The sequence below is a fragment of the Centroberyx gerrardi genome, chromosome 3 (assembly GCF_048128805.1).
Source record: "Centroberyx gerrardi isolate f3 chromosome 3, fCenGer3.hap1.cur.20231027, whole genome shotgun sequence".
In the NCBI taxonomy this organism is placed as follows: Eukaryota; Metazoa; Chordata; class Actinopteri; order Beryciformes; family Berycidae; genus Centroberyx; species Centroberyx gerrardi.
Genome location: NC_135999.1, coordinates 13,330,172 through 13,351,189, shown reverse-complemented (window position 1 = coordinate 13,351,189; position 21,018 = coordinate 13,330,172). Strand labels below are relative to the sequence as shown.

Genomic DNA, 21,018 nt, shown 5'->3' with positions numbered 1-21,018 from the left:
CGTTCATTTGTTTGTATTATGAACACAGACAACAGAGGTAAGTAGACAAACAAACACCGAACACGGTGCTACTCATTCTTGCCACATGAGTGTATCAGTCCAAAAAGATTGCTATCTTACCACCATGGCCATTCCAGTGCTGTGGATCCCAGGATGTTTGATGACACAGTCTGATGACTTCATGCATTTGGTTTTGCCTTTCAACAGGAACAGTAGAACAATTTCAAATTATCAAAGTGTCAGAGTTAAATATTTGTTCTATCTTTAATTCTTGATAAACCCATTGTATGAGTTGGCCTGAGTGAATTCGGACTGCGGTCAAGCCAGCCTCCACGTTGTTTTGCGCTACGCGTATATACTAGGGATTACGGTAAGAGCGTGTAAGAACTGATTTCAAAATAAAAGCAACGTTCCGGTGAACGTGATAGGACGTGAACGTGATTTCACACACCGTACATTCAGTAAATCAGTCAGTCTGTCTGTCAATAATGAATGAATACATAAATAAATAAAATACATACATAAATACATAAATAAATCAAAATTAATAATTATTAAATAATAAATAAAATGAATAACAATAAAAAACAACAACTACCACCTGCAAACTGTATTTCAGAGAAAAATTGAGTCTTTGAAAATCGAGGCTTTCTCATTTCAATTGTGTGAATAATTAGTCTAACTTAATAATAAAGAATAAATTTCCAAAGACCAATCTGACTTCAAAATGACAGTACACCACCGAGTGTCATTGAGAAACTTCCTGTTTCCACAGACCAATTTCACTTCAGAATGATAGCAGACCACCTCAGGGTGTCACTCAGGCCATCTCAGGACATTCTGATGTGGAATTTCAAAATTAAAGCCCTCTTAAATGTCATAAATGAGATATGTTCCCTCAAAATTCAGACTGATATTAAAAGGAAACGACCTGTTTTCACAGACCAATTTCACTTCAGAATGATAGCAGACGACCTCAGGGTGTCACTCAGACCATGTCAGGACATTCTGATGTGGAATTTCAAAAGCTACTTACATTTATATTGCACAACTAAGATATTTAAGAATAGATAGTGTACATCACAGTAGTTTTTATTTATTTTTTTATTATTATTCATTTTATTTATTATTTAATAATTATTAATTTTGTTTTATTTATGTATGTATGTATGTTATTTATTCATTAATTCATCATTGACAGACAGACTGACTGATTTATTGAATGTATGTGAAATCACGTTCACGTCCTATCCCGTTCACCGGAACGTTGCTTTTATTTTGAAATCAGTTCTTACACGCTCTTACCGTAATGCCTAGTATATACGCGTACCGCAAAACAACGTGGGGGCTAGTTTGACCGTGTTTTTCGAAGTGGAGGCTGGCTTGACCGCAGTGGATTCGGGAGGTGATTGAGAGAGAGGGTTTCCAAATGTTTGAAAAATACAGTAAATCTACATCTATTGACAGGCAAACAGCCCGGCCACTTTATGATGCTGATCACTCACCACACTGAGCACACATGGGCAGCTTCTGCACCGAGGCACAGAAGTAGCAGAAAGCTCTGTTCTTCTGTCTCCTACCGAGCAGCGATACAAGGAAACAAAAATGAATTCGTTTGTAAACTGGTTGCCCAACATTGTCCACTTGAACAAGTGTTATGTAATTAGGTGAATTTACTTACCTCTGACATTTGTCACATTCCTACAAAACAAAATACAGTAAAGTGACAATTAGGAGGATGAAAGCAATGATTAAGTTAGAATCAATGCAAAGTTGGGGTAACAAACTATGAACAGCAGTGAAGATGCAATTAGAAGGGAGACATCTTGAATTGTAAGTGCTACTTCTTACTGACTGACACGCATCATGTGGGTTAAATTATATAGCATTACATTATAACAACCATTCTGGATTAGCTACATACCATGGAAGAATTGCATGGGTGTTTGGCCACATCAACATGGTCCCGGTTGGCTCGACTCTGTTTCTCTCGTTCCTTGCGACTCTCAGCCTTTTTCCGGGCTCCGGTTTTCTTTTTGGGCATTTTGTGCGAAACGGGCTACTCGCAGGTAAAATGTAACGCCGGCTTTACTTTTACCTGCCAACAAGGAGGAACAAGTGCTGTGGATTAGGCAAGTAATTAGCGAGCAAGCTAGCTAACTGAGGACAACTCCTAACTAACTTTAAGTAGGTTATCTGTCTTCTGTGTTGTGTCTAAACAGATGCCATGAAAAACACGAAGGCTAAACAACAAGACTGATCACTGACATGTCTAAACACGCATTAGCCAAAACATTTTTCATCAGCTAACAATGTTACTAGCTACACCAGCCAGCTCAGAGTGCTGTTGGGCTGAAATGAAGAGCCACGTAGTAACTAAATGACACCAACTTTACCGATAACCGCCTTAACGCAAATATAAGCTGGGTAGCAACGATATTTATGGTCCCGGAGATGGCATGCCAATGTCGTTCATAATTTATCACCTGTTTTGTCAAATTTTTACTGTAGAGGAAAAATTCCACACTGTAATTGCTGCCGGGTACGGCGTGGAAATGTGTCCGGGGTGAAACGCATTAGCGACACATTCGTTCCTACTTTTGAGTTCCTTTTTCCTAAATAGAAAAACATGATTTCCATTACCGGTATCTTGACAGTTGTGCAATGCCGTGTCTCTCTAAATCATACTTACTTCAGATGTGTGTATTGAGAATTGTTTCTAATTTTATGACATTATGCGATATTTAACATTGCATTTGGCCCAGTTAACCAGCAGACATAAGCAGTGATCTTATTAGTCTAACTTACTCCTTGACACTGGGCGAAACCACCCTATAACTGTGCATACATTTAAAACCATGCAAAAACAAAAGTCAAATCACTGCCCTCAGGTGGACCCGTAGGCAGGCATTCTCCCTCAGTGGATGTATTTGAAAATGTAATCATTTATAATATTGACGGTGCATCACACTGAAAACAGGCTCTCTTCAGTGTCCAAACAAACATCACAGGCCACTTTGAAATAGCAAATGGTCTTTTAATACACTCTGGTCTTCACTGGACTGTTTCCAACTGCTGCTTTCAAGTGTCTTGCTGTAAAGGAAGGTCGAGCTCAGCTTTATACTATTGATCCACAAGTTGGTACTTGGAATCAAAGTGGGTGTTGGTGGGTCAGTACCTTTATTTTATTAGAAAAAGAAAATACAAAACACAAGTATACATAGAATACATTCACAGTAACCAGAGGTACATAACAAGAAGACCATAAAGGAACATAAATTGCCTTGCTTTAGCATGAGATAAGTGTATAGGATAGTATTTAGGGCCTGTAGGCTATAGGCCTATTGTTCAATATCCTTATAAAACATTGAGTAGGGTTGTTGTTTTTTTAACCACAAACTTACATTTATGAATATGAAAATAATTAAATAGGCTACACTTATTTCTCCTTGCTTCTATTAGGCTATACTCAAAGAAACCAGCCTATACATCTTTTTTTTCTTTCAAAAATGTCTCAACATGTGAGCAATCCCAAAAATAAATGCAATACTGTTTCTGGGTGAACATTGCAAAAGGTACAGTTTATATTAATATATATTCCTTAACACTGGTTGGCAGGATATTATATAGGCCTATGGGTGATTTTAAAGAAAACTTGGGGTAGCTACTCCAGTTTCTGATATCATAGGTGGTCTACCTACGCCCAGGTCACATGTTTATGCCCGGTGAACCAATCCTGAGCCCGGATGGGAAACAGCTGACAGTGAGCAGCAACAACACACACCGTCGCCTTTTCCTGCAGGTGGTGTAGGAGCCTACATGTCCAGCTCTTTGGACACCTAGTCTCTGAAGGTCGGTACCTGTGTCTGCTTGCTATGAGACTTACAAACACATTTTTAAATGTAATGCGCGAGGCTGCCGGACGCATTAACCTGTAACTGAGAGGTTTCCCATCGCCTGGCTCACTGGAGGAGACGGGAGCGGGAGCAGCCCTCCTCGTCATCCCCCAGTCGCACAATGGCAGTGTCCCTCATCCGAGCTTGCCGCAGTCTCGCTCTCTCGACGTGGCTGCTGTCGTTTTGTTTCGTCCATCTGCTCTGCCTGGACTTCACGGTCGCGGAGAAGGAGGAATGGTACACCGCGTTCGTCAACATCACGTATCTGGACCCCGTCACCTCGGAAATCAAAACAGAGAAAACCGAGTGCGGTCGATATGGCGAGCAGTCGCCGAAGAAGGAAGCCAGGGGACTTGTGCTCGTGCCGACTCTCGTGCAGGACAGACAGGCTTGCGACGCAAACGTCAAGTTCCCACTCGTCTCCCAGAGCAGCGCTTGGGTGGCATTGGTCGCTGCGGGGAATTGTACGTTTCGAGAGAAAATCCGTAACGCCGCGAGCCACAACGCCTCTGCAGTTGTCGTTTACAATGTGGGCTCCAGCAATACCAACGAGACCATAACAATGCCCCACCAAGGTACGGCTTTCTGCACACAAGCCTTTTGTTTTGCATCGTTATTGTTTGTCTTTCCCATTGTTGCTGTACCGTTCCTGCCCTGACATGTCCCATTGTGTTGACAAAGTTTCACTGTTTACTCTCTGGCTTTATGCTTGTCAGCAGGGCATAACTGTTTCTCAACCCCGACCTCAAATGCCCCCCTTCTCCTGCAGCTTTTAGCTCCAACTGTACTCAGTCTTCCACATCTGATTTAATTAAGGTGTCATGAGAATTTGTGGCCCTTAATTGAATCAGGTGTGCAAGAGTGAAGTTGGAGCTAAAAGTTGCAGCTTAACAAGCTAATTTGATCAACTCCATTCAACCAAATATTAGATTAGTCTGGTTAACAACAAGGTGCATGTGTAGCCTATGTATTTTCTTACTGTTCACTGACACAAAAGAGTTTCTGGTTTAATAATCCGAGTTTGGAGGGTGTTGAGGTGAAATTTCCAAGTAGGAAAGTAGGTTTCCCTATATATCCAATAGCAGATATAGCCCAGAGCCCTGCTGGTTTTCATTCTAATCAAGGACTGATTTACTCCTACAGATGCAGAGTGAATGCAGTTAACTACTTGGTAATGTAGAAAACTAGCAGTACCCAGGACTGAGATCCACTGATCTAGATCTGCTGAAATGGCTAATTAGGATTTTAATTGGGTCCTTGTTGACCTGTGTACGTCTGTGGTAGTAACCTTTATAGGCCACCTGATGAGGCTTATCTAAGATCACACTTTAAGACACAACATTACGTGACAAACACCGATGTAATAAGACGTAATAAGACTAATACTCATTCAAAAGTATTACTCAACACATAACTAACCAGCTTGTATTGAAAATTACTTTAACTACTTGGCTTATTTGAATTTCCATGCTTGAACTTCAGTAAGTTTGTAGACTTATATAACCTCATGGGGTAAGCTGGCCCTGATCCCACAAAAGCTTAATGGACTACTACCACAGTTACAGTCAGTACATACAATGAATAACTCCTCACCAAACAGATGATTGATGCATTGAAATAATACTTTGTTTATGATGAAAGCCTGAAAGAGTAATAAAAATACAAACTCAAAAAGTTAAACATGAAGAAAAAGCACAGAATTTGAAATAAAATAGGCTATATAATTATAATATAATGCTATTCAAAAAAACAAATGAATAAATAAAAATCACAAACTGTTCACACCATAATATATATAATATTTCATTTATGAGGATTGACCCATGCAAAATACTTAATCATGACACATTCAGACAGTTTTTCTTGAAATTATTTACAATGATTACAGCCATTACATTTCTACTGCAATATAATAAATTAGATTATCAATACATTTTGTTGCTCTCTATGCCTGACCCGTTGATCTCGTCACTCAGTATCCAACACTGTAAACAAATGACTTGTAACGTCTTTCTACTCCAAATGCTTTGTCTCAATAAGTGATGTTGCTAAAACATTAGAGGTGTTGCCTGTATCCAAGACAGTCATAGGAAAACACTTACACTCGTTAGATTATTTGCCAAGAAACCCACAAATGGCAAGCATGTAACCAGCACTAAGCTTGTTTTCACTTGTTTGCATGTGTCATATTCAATGCAGTGTGTATGTGGTTATACTTTGTGTTGAGTGTAGTCTACATGTGTGTTTGGGAAAGTGTTTCACGCTCACACTAAGCACAAGTTTAGTTTTTTTGTTGTCATTGAAAACATGATAGGATCCCCTATATATCATAATGTAAACACATCCTAGTTGTTCATGTTCAAGCAAACTGGATTATGGTATCGCTTGGAAGGAACAAGTCCCACATCAGTCACAGATCTCAGACTCACAGATCTGTGGCTCAGTATTTAAGACTCACAGCTAAAAAAGAAAAAGAAAAAAAAGAGTGAGTCTATTGACTTTGAGCACTGTCAATATGCTGCAGTGTATCCTCAAATCAACCATTTAGGAACTGAGTGGGGAAGCAAACACGATAAAAATCATATCACAGATGCTCCCTTTGTCATAATCTGAGTGAAATGGTGTGAAAGTAGAGAGTCCCAGATTTAGCCATCAGGTTCCTGAAGAGGAAGTCACATTTCCTACCTGCTTGACAGAGGCAGTGCAGGCTGATGCATCAGATAATCAGACAAACACTACTCGAATAGCACAGATTAGGCCAATTCACTTGCTACCTGTTTACTGACAATATCCTGTTCGTTTGACCTGTAGCTAAAATTCGCCAGGCACAAACGAAACCATGGTCATGATTTTATGTGCCCAGTCTAGAAACCTTATTTTGAATTTCCTGTCATCACAAATTCTTCTATGTAATACAGGAGTCACAGATGGAGTGGGTTTTAGTTTAGCTAGAAAGCCATGGATAGACTATTCATAAAGACAGCGCAAGTTACAAGGGAGATTCATCCACAAACGAATTGTAGGGGCGGCTGAAGTAAAAGGCTGTATAGGTCCAAGGTGTTGAGGGTGTTAGACAAAAAGACAAAAAAAATGCCAATTTCCACTTTTTGCTACCATCAACATCATTCTCATAACAGGCTAACTGTGCCATCTTGTTCTAAAAATGTTTGTGCTAACCCTACTTCTGTCTTTAATTATAATAATAATATTTTTGTGATAGGCCTACAACTGGCACAGAGCTGGGACGGACCTTTCTATCCCAAGCTTGTAGGGGAGTAAACATGCAAACCAACACTCCACTTTCTTTACATCTCTCTTTGTCACCCACTTAATTAGCATATTTGAATGCTTTATCTCTTGATGTTTTATCCCTCATATTCTTTCTAATACCCACTCTTTCTAATTTGTTGATACTGCCTAGACCCATCACTTGTAAGGATAAATGAGGCCTACTAGCTGTGAACAGAGCCTTAGTTCTCCACGTAACAAGAATTTCCATTGGAAATTTACACTTGGCCTTTATTTTCATAAAGGTGGGGCTGACATCCACACCTGCGTGAGACAGCTGCAAAAATGATGTACAAACAAAAAGCACATGTACAAACCATTACCTTATTGCTATCAGAATGGGGAAAAAAGTCATGAATATAAATCCCTTGTTAGACGCTCACTTCAGGGCGTAGCTGTTGAATTTGTCACTCTTCTCACAAACAGCTGACAGGCAGTGTCTGTGTTATCACCTCTTCAGCATCCTCATAAACAGGATATTTAAACTAGCCTACACATACTGACACTATGATCTTCTAGGCCCAGGGTTTGCACTGCAACAATGCACGCCTCTAGACAGCACAGCAGCGTATTTCTATCACACAACACCCGACTGAGAGGAGTTTTTACCAAAAGGTGTGGAGAGGCGAGGTCCATTTGCACATCAGGCTCAGGGGCACTAGTCTATGTAAGCAGATCATTTAAATTCTATGCAAAGTTTCTGAAGCTTTTACTCAAATTCCGCAACACTTCGGACCAAACATGGAAGTTGCAACTTTTAAATGTCACAGTGTTAAAGGAATTCGGCAGGCAGGTAGGGCTGCAACTAACGACTATTTTGATAGTCGAATAATCTATCGATTATTGAAACGAATAATCGACTATTCGGATTATGAATTGCACAATTACTCAATGGTTCTTATTTAGCTATCAGCTTTTAAATTTAGCTTGAGGTTGTTTTAGGCATGTGCTAACTAACAATAAAGACAATAAAGATGAATACTTCATTCAAAAATACATCTTTTAATGAACTTTGCTGCTGATACAAAAGATAAATAAAAATTCCAATATCCATTTTTTCTGTCAAAATTTAAAACCAAGGACAGGCAAAGTAGCAGCAATAAAATATAACAAAACTACAGCAGTTTTCCCTTAATCAAAGCATATTTCTGGCATCAATACAACATACATTTTAAATTTATAGTGCGGCGGCTGCAGTACAAAAAACGTATTACTGGACTATCATATTAGGCCAACAGTGACAGACAACAACCCAACAACTGGCAGCGTATGGTACAGAACAAGGGTCAAATGATTACAGGATCATTTCTTGAAACCCTTCACCATCAACCATGGACAGTGGTCTCATATCCTTGACCAGCATGGTTAGGATTGATTCAGTGATGGCAGTCGCTTGCTGGGGAGTACAAGTCTGCTTCCTTTGAAGAAAGCCATCCATGCTAGCTTTACTGGCACGGCTCCTCTTCGGACTGCATTTGATATAAAAAGACATATTTGTCAGGCAAAAGGGTAACATTACTCTTTTAAACTCCAATACTCCATTAAAAAAAATCTACATTCATTCAAGCCATATTTTTTGTTCTTGATTCTAGAATCCTGTGTAGATATTGAAATGCACATTGAAATGCGTTCTAAATAAATGTTGCCCCTCTATATGTCCAGTTTCACGATAAATGGAGAACCAAAAGTCAAGTTCGAACGAGATCAAACAAACCCATAAATCGTTTGAATTAATTCGAATGCAACCCACATTGGGCACGCACGCATAGACAGGAGAGAATTTTTTGTGTTGATGTATTTCAAAATAGAAAACGTTACAGCTCATAACGTGAAGTAACATGACTTTTAACATCAACATTAGCTAGCTAGCTAGCTAACAAGCAAACTACCGTAGTTTACCGAGACGAGTCTTCATAATCCAGAACGTGCCTCCTCTTCAGATGCTCCAGCATAACTGATGTGCTCCCATGCCAGGCAAGGTCAGCTTTGCAAATGTTGCAGTTCACAACCTTTTTGGCAGAGTTAAGAGTGAAATGCTCCCACACTTTGGAGGTTTTTGGTCGTGAAGGTGTTGCCATTTTGCCATATTGTTCACTCCAGTAAGCGCCTGTCGCTGCCCCATCGGTACTGCGCATGTGCAACTCTCAACAGAGATGGGAAGGTAGCGAGATGGCTCACTCCTTAGCTACTTCCATCATCAGCTCCGGAAAAAACGATGTTTAATTCAGCTCCACAGCGTGAAAAACACACGCGATGACGTCACCAACTAATAATCGACAATTACATTCGTTGGCAACTAATTTGGTCATCGATTTTCGTCAACTACGTCGATTATTCGTTGCACCCCTACAGGCAGGTGCCTGAGAAGTGGAGGGAAATGGCTCCGACAGACATCCTAGATCAGTGTTTCCCAACTCCGGTTCTTGGGACCCGGAGTACTGTTGGTTTTCATTCTGTCTAATGGGGACTGACTTAGACATGGGACACCAGGTGAATGTAATTAACTACCTGGTAGGATAGAAAACCAGCAGTGCTATGGGACCAAAGTTGGGAACCACTGCCGTACATAGATGCTAATTGGGTGGGCATGTGTGTGTGTGTGTGTGTGTGTGTATGCGATTTCTACCATGTCCTTTTCCGCCAAGCTTGTCTATGTCTAGGAGAGGCATCTGGCCAAGTAAACAGCTCCTTCCCCTCTGTTCTTGTAAGAAGCAAACAAGAGCAATAGTGCACATCCTTGGGTTACCTACTGCAAAAGATGAAAGGCACCGTGCTATTTTAAGGGCTTCTGCCCCGCCTGCAGCCATGACTCAAATATAAACCATGAAATGAAGAGACACCGTGAGGAGACAAACACGGCAGTCAGAAGAGGTAATGATGATAAAGCTGGAAGAGAGCAGAAAGGAATCAGAGACATTTGCGAAAGGATAAATACGCCGTAACAAAACGTGTGGTGGTGGTGACTGACATGCGTGATTAGCAGAAAATACTGCAGCGACAAAGCGAAAGGTCGGAAAGGTCACACCTCATGAGAGGAAAGAAAGAAAAGAGCACTTCACTCCAGAGCCAACACAGCTGGGCTGTATGGGCCGGAGCTGCCAGAGCCAAAAACCTCTCAGGTCTGTCTTAATTTGACCCCACTTGCTACAAAGCATACAAGCCTCTCTTGTATTGGAACACACAAAGCTCTGTGTGGACGAGTCACATATGAATCGGGTCAGAGCTGATCTTAATGACAGGCTTGACTTTTGGAGTCTGGTTTTTGGAGAGAGCGTGGAAAATGTTTCGGAAAGCTCACATTAATCAGAGACAGTGTGACATGGCTCTATTAGTCTTTTGCGCCCTTTTCCTGTCAGTTCAGATTTAGTCTCCTAGATGAACTGTACAAAATTAATCAAAAGCTCTGAAGCTATTTATTGATATGTACAGCATGCATGATTACGCCACAGTGTAGTCTACTTGGCACAACTCTTGGTTTCTATATTCAGTTAGTACATGGTTGTTGAAGAGGTAGCCAGTTAATTCTGTGGTAATCTGTGCCTCACTGTTATCCACTCTGCAGTAGACTCTGCAGTAGACCTGGAGCCTGCTGGCAAAATGAAGTGCTCGGCACTGAACAGGTTAGTGCCCTCTAAATTCACCCACTCCTTCACAGTCTTCATTCCCCCTGGCTTGCACATTTTGGCCAAGTGTGTCTGAAATATAGAGATCTTTTTACAAGTTCAGCCCCAGTCTGCCAGGATTGATATTGCCCTCCTATTTTAGAAGCAGCTATTTTTGTCCGCTGACTGCGTCACAGTGAACAGACGAAAGAGATAGGAGTTAAGAGTTTAGGCTTAGGGATATCTTAAATGCCTTTTTATCTGTTTCCTTATCGCTATCAGCAATGAAGTCAACTATACATGGGCAATTTTATGAAATCTATAACGTCTAGATACAGCAACCTAATTCCAGATATGTAGAGTTTTGCATTTTCTTGTAGGGTTTGACTTCTCCCATGAGACGGTGCGGTTTTATCTTGCATGTTCTAAAGCCATTCTTACTTGACAGTAATTCCCCCAAAGCCCAAACCATATGGCCATGCCTCATAAAACCATGAATCTGCATTGTTCAGGATCGTGCACTTAGGGCTACTGACATGTAAAAGAGGCTTACAAAACGACAACCATCCATACGTTCACATTATTGAAGATTTAAGAGTGTCATGTTACTAATACCATGGGTTGACTTAAGTCTTATGATGTTGGGGAAGAGGGGTGAGCCTTTTTGTATCCACCTGTTTTCAAACACTTGCATTATAAACTCTTAAGCTATTGCAAATAGTCTCCCAACCAAATGCTTACACCTTTTTTTTTTACATTTTCATAGCACATCAGATGTGCTATGAGGCATATGTAGTTCTAAACTTGAACGAAGAGGTTTGACAGCTTGTGGTCTGATGTTTTTCAGATGCTGTTGAGCTTTTGTAGAGTCTACTGTTGTGTACTGTAGCAGCGGTGTAATAGTATTACTATCTGTGGTATCCATTTACTGTGCACACACACGCTCTTTTTGTTTCTGTCGGCGGCTGCACCGGCGACTGCATTAGAGGCTCTAACGTACACACGGTTGAAAGGAGCAGCCACCATTATGCAAGGATAAATCCCTGTGCTAACCATGGAGATATTACCAACTGGATTACTCTGTCTGTGTGTGGGTAGGGTTGCTGGGGAGGATGGTATGCATGCAATGCTTCATACCTTGCACACTCTTACCTACAGTGCATAGTTAGTCTTAATTGTTTGGTAGGATGTGCTGTGTCCATCTTGCCTCCATTAGAATGTTGCTTTTCCCCAAATATTTGCTCTATTCGTGCTCTATTCATGTCTTCTGACACAAATATTGAGGCCATTTGCTTGACTCCTAGTAGTCTAGACTGAATCTTGAGTTGTGAATTTTTAGTTGGTTAAATTAAACTCATAGTTGTACACATTCTTGCCTAAGCATAGAAATATAAAACCGATTAAAAGACATTAATTTTGATTTAACTGACCTTTGTCATGTAATTGTATCTGTGCAGCTTTTACAACACATCTGTTACATAAAGGGTTTCATGAGCATGACAGCAGTAATGCATTGCACCTGTTTCATGAAAATATATGTGCTGGATGTAGAGCCTGAGCCTCATCTGGAAAACACGCAACACCCTCGCTTCCATTCTCCCTCAATCTCAATATCTCTGTAGCAGGTTCACCCCAGGGTGCGGTGTTATATTGGCCGTAGCTCTGTCCAGAGTGTGGGGCATGAGGATATGACACAGGGCCACATATCACCGGCTGCATGGGAGGCACTGTTGGTGATGGCATGTTGAATAAGCCACTGCTTGGAGTGATTTGATAGAGGGAGTGAGGCACCGTGGGGATCCAGTCTGACTCCACACAGCCACAACCATAAACAGGCAGCAGAGGGGATATGATGTAACTCTGTTCTCAGGCTGTTGACGCAGCTCTAGTAAACATCAACCTACCTCTGTGTGGCTGAGAAAGGAGAGCCATTTTATCTCCCCACTGTGCTTTGAATTTGACACACTCAGAATCTTAGGTGGTATGTCCCATGTGTTATTTGCTACACAGAGCATAGCAACATGTAGCTGAGCCTTTTGGTAACCAGTTTTTATGTTTGTGAGCACAGTGAAATAAGTTTATACATAACATAATTTGAATGACCTGCGCTGAAATATTTCTTAAACTACCTCCCAAAAGAGAAAGAGATTTAGAAGCTGTAGTAACATTTGTATGAAGATTTGGGTGTCTGGTCGCTCCAGAGGGAGAGGGCAAGGCTTAGCTGTAAAGTTAGGAAACTGAACTGATCGCAGGTATGAGGAAAGCCAGGAGGAGAGTGTGAGACACAAAAAAATAATAATTTGTTTTACAGACAGGCTGTGATCTTCACCACATCGGACACATCAGTGCAGGTGTAGAAATGTACAGTATATGGCAACTATGTAATGCCAAAGCCTTCATTTTGCAAATCAAAGCACAATTTTTTATATACCAGGGTTATTGCGCAGTGGAAGTCTGGTTACTTACTTTTAAAGGGTAGATCAGATTACTAAATCTAATTGAGCTTTATTAGAGTCTTGTCATTACAAAAGAACTGAGGTTTGTGTTCATGGGATGCTCAGTTTCATGTGTACGAAAAACATGAAGATTCAAAATGGACTTGTAAACCGTTGCTCCCTGTGTCGTGTGTTGTGCATGAACCCCCAGGTACGGGCGATATTGTGGCCATCATGATCCCAGAGCCTAAAGGTCGGGAGATTGTGGCCCTGCTGGAGCGGAACATCGCGGTCATGTTGCACATCACCATAGGAACCCGGAACCTGCAGAAGTACGTGAGCAGAACGTCGGTAGTGTTTGTCTCCATCTCCTTCATCGTTCTCATGATCATCTCCCTCGCCTGGCTTGTCTTCTACTATATCCAGAGGTTCCGCTACGCTAATGCACGAGACCGCAACCAGGTACGACTACACGCTCTTTTGTTTAATCAAAGTATCACCCGTCGAGTTGATATGTTTACATACCTGTTTAAAAGGGACACTGAGAGTGCAATGGTGCCGTGGTCTCCCTCTTGACATTAGTACGTGTCTTTTTCCATCTGGTGTTGGTCCTGTAAAGCGGGAGAGGCCAAAATTAGCCTGACAGCTGGACGAACGGAAACACGGCAAACCAGTGAACCATCAACCAAGGCTGCATTCTGGCACTTTGAGCCTACAGTGCAAATACTTGCGCTTGCCATCACTGTGGTTGCTGTTAACACAAATATTATGGATGGCCACCTCTGACGTTCTTGTGACGTCTGTAATGACGATACATCACCATGAAGGTTATGATAGGGACGGGTGCCATGGGGACCATTGTTTGAATTTTCAGTTTTTATTATGTGGATTTATGTTCTACCAAGAAGTCATCCATATTGAGCAGCAATTCTGCTTTGAATTTATCTCTAAGACAGCCTTCCTACTAAAATAGATTAGAAGATTAGAACAGTTATGTCTTGATGTGGTTTGCTTGATCAGTGAAACTCTGTGAAAACTCTCTCAGTGTCTCCACTAGTCAGTTCTGTTAATCTCTCTTCATCTTCCTGGTATCTGTTCTTCCCATGTTTCCCATGTTTTTTGTTTTGTTTTGTTTTGTTTTTTTTACTCTTACTGTTTCATACTAATAAATAGAAAAATTTGGTTTGTTTTCACTCTTCTGAAATGATCATAACATTGTCACATACAGTGCCCCAAAAACACTTAAAACTTCCCCCTATTCTGAGATGTGATCAGTTTATTCTTTTCTGTGTAACACAAAAGCATCAAACAGCTCGGCTCTGAAACGGCTGTACATCTGTACACCGACTGTACATCTTTTGGCTAAATGATGCATGAAAATAAATATCCAGATTCCTTGAAATACGTGGTTTTACGATGACAATGTATTCTAAACAAGCAAAGTAAGGTGTGTTCGTGATTACCTCTGTGTACCTCTTAGTCAGATTTATGGTATTCAACCAAGACATCAGACTTTGAAAGTACTTTGGTGAGGCAAAGCAGTGGTGAGTGGATTTTAACAGCGGAGCTTCATTTGTCAATCATTTATCAATATTTCATTGCTTAAAAGTGTATGAACTGCAGCTTTACCTGCTGGTAGCCCCGCCCCTTCCAAAACAATCAATTTCTTCTGTGAAAACAATCTGAGGAACAACGCTGAACAGTACAAATGACAAGAATATTTGCAATAATGAAACTCTCACAGGCGTTAACTGTGTTTTCTTAACAGTGTTTTACCTTTTAACTCTTTTGCAATCACTGGGAGCTGCGATGTACTGTAGAAAAAGCCTAACATAAGTCCTAGTAAATGGGCTAACATTGTATACAATATATATTAATGTAAGGAGGCTGTCAAATATGGTATGAAAATATGTTGTCATGTATGTCCCATTTTAAAAATATTTTAAAAGTCACACTGTATCAAAAGTACCAAGTGACTGATTATTGTTCTTTTGTCTCCTGAACCTTTTTGAATTCTAATACCTTAATTTCTCATCACTGTGGTTCACTGGTTTTCTAACATATTCTCTCGTCAGTTTCCAGGATTCAACTGATGTTAACACTTCTTTTGGCCAGTCCAGTTTATGTCGTATCCTGAGGTTTCTCTTTTATTTGATGTCTTACAGAGACGTCTGGGAGATGCTGCCAAGAAGGCCATCAACAAGCTCCAAGTACGGACCATCAAGAAAGGAGACAAGGTAACATTCATTTGAATCCTCATTCTTCAAACAATACATTAATAATAATACAATAACAATAACATTTCACATATACTCCAAAATATATTTAGAGATATGTTTCACTATATACAAAAAAATAAAAAATATATATTTATATGTGTACATGACATTTATTTGAAATATATTTTAAGTGTTCCAATTATTAAGTATGTCCTTATTATGAAACGTATCTGTAAACATATTCTGAAGTATGTGTGAATTTTATTTTTTTCTGTATGGGTCTAGTAGCCTATATTCTCCTGTTTCTCAAATTTAGATTAGGGTTCAGCACTTTCCATGCTGCATCCCACACTGCAGAACTGCCTGTCTCAGTTTGTCACTTATTCTGATTAAGTTAGTCTTTCCGCCATATTGGTTGTTCAAGGTTTGTTTGGAGAAGATGTGGGAAAAATTCACAATTCACACTCACCAGTGACTCACATTCATCACAATGACTTCAGTACTGCACAGTCCTTGAAATGAAAGACTGCATATAGGAGCGTAACTTCAATGAGGCTGTGTGCCGGCATCACTCACAAAGTTGTGTCTTTTTATTTGCCCACGCCTTTTACTACGACTGTGTTTCAAAGTTAGCTTGACCGTTAAGCAACTCATTAATTTGTCATGCTTTTATTCTGTGAGAACGTTGACAGAGGCGATTCTCGTCTCACCTTTGTCTTGTCTTCTAGGAAACTGAGTCAGACTTTGACAACTGCGCAGTGTGCATTGAAGGTTATAAGCCTAATGATGTTGTAAGGATATTACCATGCAGGTAAAACATGGCTTGTTTGATAAAACCATCACTATGTTATATTAGTTCACAGAAGTAGGTGTGATGGCAAAAATCTTCATTAGCTTATTAGCTGAATGTATGAAGTGAGCACATTACTACCTATAACTATGCATATTCTATACCGTTTTATTGTGCACAACTACTGTACATTCTAACAATGAATCATTACTGTTCACGATGGATGGTCAATTTTAGGTTGTTTGTGTGTTGGATTCTTGTTGGTCAGGCATGTCTTCCATAAGCACTGTGTAGACCCATGGCTGCAAGACCACCGGACGTGTCCCATGTGTAAAGTGAACATCCTCAAAGCCTTGGGTATACCGGTAAGGCCCTTTTGACTTATTTTCATTATTTGTGCCATCTCATACACCCATAGTCAGAATTACTGTTTAACTCACTGCTCCCATTCCTCATATAAAGACAAATCTATTTCTAAAGAGCATGATGTAAAAATGATGGAAGCCCCTAAGTTTAAGGCATGTTTGAGGACGCCTCTAAAGATATCTATGGTGTGTTTATCCAGCTCAACGCAGACTGTTCAGATGATATTCCACCAGACTATGAGGCGTCCGTTGGGGGTCCACCTACCAGCCCCATCACTGGAGCTAGCGAGATCACGGTGAACGAGAGCTCGGTGGTCCTGGACCCATCAGGGAGGACGATAGACCTGCAGGAACTCTACCATGATGCAGAGACGGTCCCGCAGGCAGGGGAGAGCCACAACATTGCCAGCAGTAAGTATGGGAGACTGGCCATTTACGCAGGCATAATTCACTACATATTGAACATAAAATTAATGCATTGACTTGGCATCAGCCAGTGAGGAGAGAACATATAGAAACAGCTAAGTAAATACACCTGCATCCTTAGTTCACTGTTAGTTCACATGTATTCAAACAAAATTAGGACAAGACCACATGCTCTTTGTCTCTCTCTCCCTCCCTCTTCCCCTCTTCTTGACTCCAGTAAAGCCATATCCCCTGACCTCTACCACATCAGCAGTGCATCCTGTGCTTGATAATATTCTATACTGGGATATAGTAGAGCGCTGTGTACAGAAATAGAACACACTAGCTTTTCTGTCTTCGCCAGAAGAGTTCACTGGCTTTCTAACAACGTCCTGGTTCTGTACTGCCTTCTGTGACTCGGTCGACCCGGGCCTGACTGGTTTGGCCCAAGGTCTAAACTAGGCCAGCAGTCACCTGCTTGAGTGTTCCCCAGTTCAGATCCTCCTGGGTGATGCAGGAGGGAAAGAATAGTGTTCCCTTTCCACAAAGTCACAAGCTAACCCAAATACCATGACATAGATTATAAAGTACACAGTATACTATGGTATATTAGATATTGGTACCTTATGCAAGCAGCTAAGCACTTTGCCTTTTCCCAACAGCTGTTTAACACCTGGTATGTATCAGCAGTAGCAGCATGTGTGTTTGTGCTCGTGTGTGCACACATGCGCACACACGTGTGTGGTGTTGGCCCCTTCGCCTCCCAAGCCTCAAGAGTGTCCCAGGAGTGTGTTTCCACCGGTGAAACCCATTTTCTGTCTGCCCAGCTAAAATTCCAGCCACAGCTGGCGGAGCTGTGAACCGAAACATTTTAGTTTAGTGTCAGTGTCCAGAAACAAAATGCTGCCTTTGTAATCCGACCGAATCTCCTCAAAATATTTGAAACCACAGATGATAGTGCCCTGACGGTGTTTTTAATATCCCCTTCTCCCATTACACTAGTTACTTATTGTTGCCCGCGTGCATCATACTGCTCACCTTTCTACTACCATTTTAAATAAACAGTTTTTTCAACTTCACACAACTATCCACTTTCAATATTTGCATCACTTTCACACTTAACTAACCTGCTGTTTCACACGTCCTTAACCTGCTACCAATGTGAGTTCACTGCGTTAACAATTCACAAAAAAAAACTTTATTTATCTGGGGTGACATTTGGGGTTAGAAGAATAAGCTCTTATGTTTAAGCTCTTTTATCCTGTAGGTCAAAATGGGTAAATATCTGCAGCACATTCAAAACCATGCCATTTTCTGTGCTGAAATGCAGCAGGCAGTTTTTGTGGAGCATACAGGCGTATAATGCCCCTCAGTTGTGGAATTATACAAATTACCTCTGGTCTATCCAGCTTGATGTAATTTTATTATTGTTCATGCTGTTCCCTGATCAGCCTCTAGCAACCAGAGGTCTGGTTATTGTCAGCCTAGGATTTATATAACTCTTTTATATCATGCTCTAAGGCCTGGAGCAACTTGTGAGCAACTTGTGCCAAAATCCTGTCATTGTCATGTCAGACCCACACTGGGCGGCCGTCAATAGCGCCATCTGGATGGATTGTCATAATTAAAGGCCTTTCACACACAAACATTTTTTCTTTTACTCACTGACTGTGTCTTTCTCTTAATTCTGTCATCTTTCTTTATGTCACGCTCAAACACACAGTAGGATTTTAACTGTTTGGATCGAACACCGTTGCTCTCCTCTCTCCTCATGGTTCCTCAGTCTACTTCATCAGCTCCCACTGTTTGTGAATGGCAGCCTCCATCACTTGTATCCAGCCCTGCTCTCCCTCTACTTATTTTATTAGCAGACCCTTTCTCCTGCTCCCTTCCATATCCTCTTTTTTTGTTTTTGTAACCTAAGGGTGACAGGAGGAAGCTGCAGCTAGGACATCATTCCTTTCCTGCTGCTTCCAAAATACAGGAGTGGATTAATTTTTGCACTACTTTCAAGAAAGAAGTCTAGTGTTTATTTTGCCATTGTGTTATAGGGCAGTTTACTATTCAGTTAGAAAGTGAAAGCAGTGATGTATTGTGATGTGCTTTTGCCCAATTGTAGGTTCACTGTATTGTGTGGATTCTGCTCATTCTGATCTAGTACTTTCCAATTTACCGTACAGGTACTCTGCTACAAAGTAGTCGCCTGCTGCTAACACAGAGCGTTACCATTATGTTTACTTATGTGTGCTTGACAACCAGGAGATCAACTTGGTATAATCATGTGTTGTTCCTGAGGTTAATTAGACTGTAGATAAGGGGGGATCTGTCGTTCATCGCAACGCTAATAAGCTAACAGCTACGGTGTCACTGACTGACAATTAGCATGAGACGAACAAGCCGATCTGTCGGGATTTCTGTCACTATGGGTTGGCAGTGAGAGGGTATCAGTGGTATTGCATCTTCAGCCTGAAGAATGAGCGCTGTCCCTAATGGTATTGCAGCTGTCATTCATTCTGGAGTCATGCAAATAGTGGGTGTGTGCAACAGTCGAGGCCCTGCCAAGAGCTGATTTGTTGCTGCAATGTGGGACCAGATTGTTGCTGTCTGTTGAATTGTTTTCCTGTTGGGAGTGTTGGCAGACAGGCCTCTAATGAACATGAAGTGATGATGGCCTTTACCCAAAGAATTCAACCCTCTCCACAGGACTTGACTACACAATATTGCCCCAGTCCGTAATACATCAGGTCAGAGACGATGCCCAGGAAGGGAGGAAGGAGTGGTATACTATATCTTACAGTGACCTTTCAAACAATGACAGTAACCGCTCAAAATGGCCACTTCTTCTCTCTCCCCCAGGTGAGCACCAGCCTCCGCTGAGCAGTGACTCGGACACCTCTGTCATCATGGCGGTGGAGGTCGGCATGTCGGAGGTAGACCCGTCCACGGAGCAGGAAGGTGACGAGGTCAAATCCTGAGCCGGTCGCAGCCAAACGAAAAGCATGAATCACCGTAGAGAGGAGGATCGGGACGGGACCGAATGATCAGGAGACCCAGAGACGCTACATGTCTTTGGCTCCTGATGGAAATGGCTTCACAGAAGAGGGGCAACCAAGCAATACAACCCATAGCAGCACAACAACATCCCGTTCTATCTGTACTGGCTCAAAAAAGATTTTTCCTGCATCTGTGGACATATTGCTTGCTAATTGTCTTACTGCAGTCACGTCTCACTATCCTGTTGGTTTGACTGCCATGGCAACCAGACAGCCAATCATATTCTGATGGCCCAATATCAAGCCTCCAGTTTTTGTCTCCATAATTTCTTTCATTTTCTTAAAGCTAGCATCTGGAATAAGCACAACTACTGTGGCTGGTTAGGGGTACTTCAAGGTATTGAGATGGCAAAAACAGTTTGTTTTCCCCTAATCTGGCAGCACAAACCTCGCTGCTGGTCACAACTTAGGCACAAGAGTAGCAGGGTTTCCCAAATCCAGATTGCAGCTTTAATTTTAAGCATTATGTGACTGATTATTTGATTTCTTTGTACGAGATCACTGCCAAGATAATTCAGAATTACGGTTTTACACCTAGTTACATGATATGAATATATGATAAACAGAGTGTCAAACAGTTGGTGTGTATTCCCACCAGCATTCTTTCAACTCCAGACTTGGGTACATGTTATTACCCCTTGAAAACTTGAAGCTTTGGTTTTTACACAATTTATTTTCAAGTGGTTTCTCACACTGGGGCTTTGAAATATGTATGCACACCTTATGTTATGATTTCTGAATGTCTAATCGTAACTTCCCGTTACTAGTTTGTGAGCTCTTCATTTCAGTCGTTATCTTTCCACTTGAATACTTCTGAAGTTCTGTAACTTGTGTTGTGTGGGGAGGATATAACCAAATACAAGCTAGATAATTCTATCCTCACATGTTGACAATCATAGCTTCCCACTGTAATGCAGTTTTGAAGTGATGTCACCCACTGCCCTTTTTTAAACCGCTGCTGAATG

General features: G+C 41.1%; 2 protein-coding genes across 4 annotated transcripts in view; one reads left to right on the top strand and one right to left on the bottom strand.

The window, feature by feature from the left end:
* znf330 (zinc finger protein 330) overlaps window positions 1-2,556 on the bottom strand; it is a 7,895-nt gene extending 5,339 nt beyond the window's left edge. Inside the window, exons 1-5 of one of the 3 annotated variants that reach the window (XM_071912222.2) lie at window positions 2,487-2,556; window positions 1,925-2,098; window positions 1,682-1,701; window positions 1,506-1,576; window positions 121-197 (exon numbers count right to left, since the gene is read on the bottom strand). In XM_071912222.2, the coding sequence (XP_071768323.1) occupies window positions 121-197; window positions 1,506-1,576; window positions 1,682-1,701; window positions 1,925-2,044 (288 nt within the window). In that variant the 5' untranslated portion in view covers window positions 2,045-2,098; window positions 2,487-2,556. Of the gene's footprint in view, window positions 1-120; window positions 198-1,505; window positions 1,577-1,681; window positions 1,702-1,924; window positions 2,101-2,396 lie in introns of all 3 variants that reach the window. The other 2 variants (XM_071912216.2, XM_071912209.2) reach the window with 2 other exon arrangements.
* A 1,461-nt stretch (window positions 2,557-4,017) lies between these two features.
* Window positions 4,018-20,809, top strand: rnf150a (ring finger protein 150a). Its single transcript, XM_071912244.1, has 7 exons — window positions 4,018-4,471; window positions 13,433-13,683; window positions 15,387-15,458; window positions 16,169-16,251; window positions 16,499-16,595; window positions 16,796-17,006; window positions 19,857-20,809. Exons 1-7 carry the CDS (start codon window positions 4,018-4,020, stop codon window positions 19,973-19,975), a joined length of 1,287 nt encoding a protein of 428 aa, XP_071768345.1. The 3' UTR covers window positions 19,976-20,809.
* Window positions 20,810-21,018: the final 209 nt, after the last annotated feature.

Bases quoted from the DNA above. Each gene is read 5' to 3' on its own strand.
- rnf150a (XM_071912244.1), top strand. From the start codon at position 4,018: ATGGCAGTGTCCCTCATCCGAGCTTGCCGCAGTCTCGCTCTCTCGACG. The intron at 15,459-16,168 runs GTAACATTCATT...CTTGTCTTCTAG, and splicing joins CCATCAAGAAAGGAGACAAG to GAAACTGAGTCAGACTTTGA. The intron at 16,596-16,795 runs GTAAGGCCCTTT...GTGTTTATCCAG, and splicing joins TCAAAGCCTTGGGTATACCG to CTCAACGCAGACTGTTCAGA.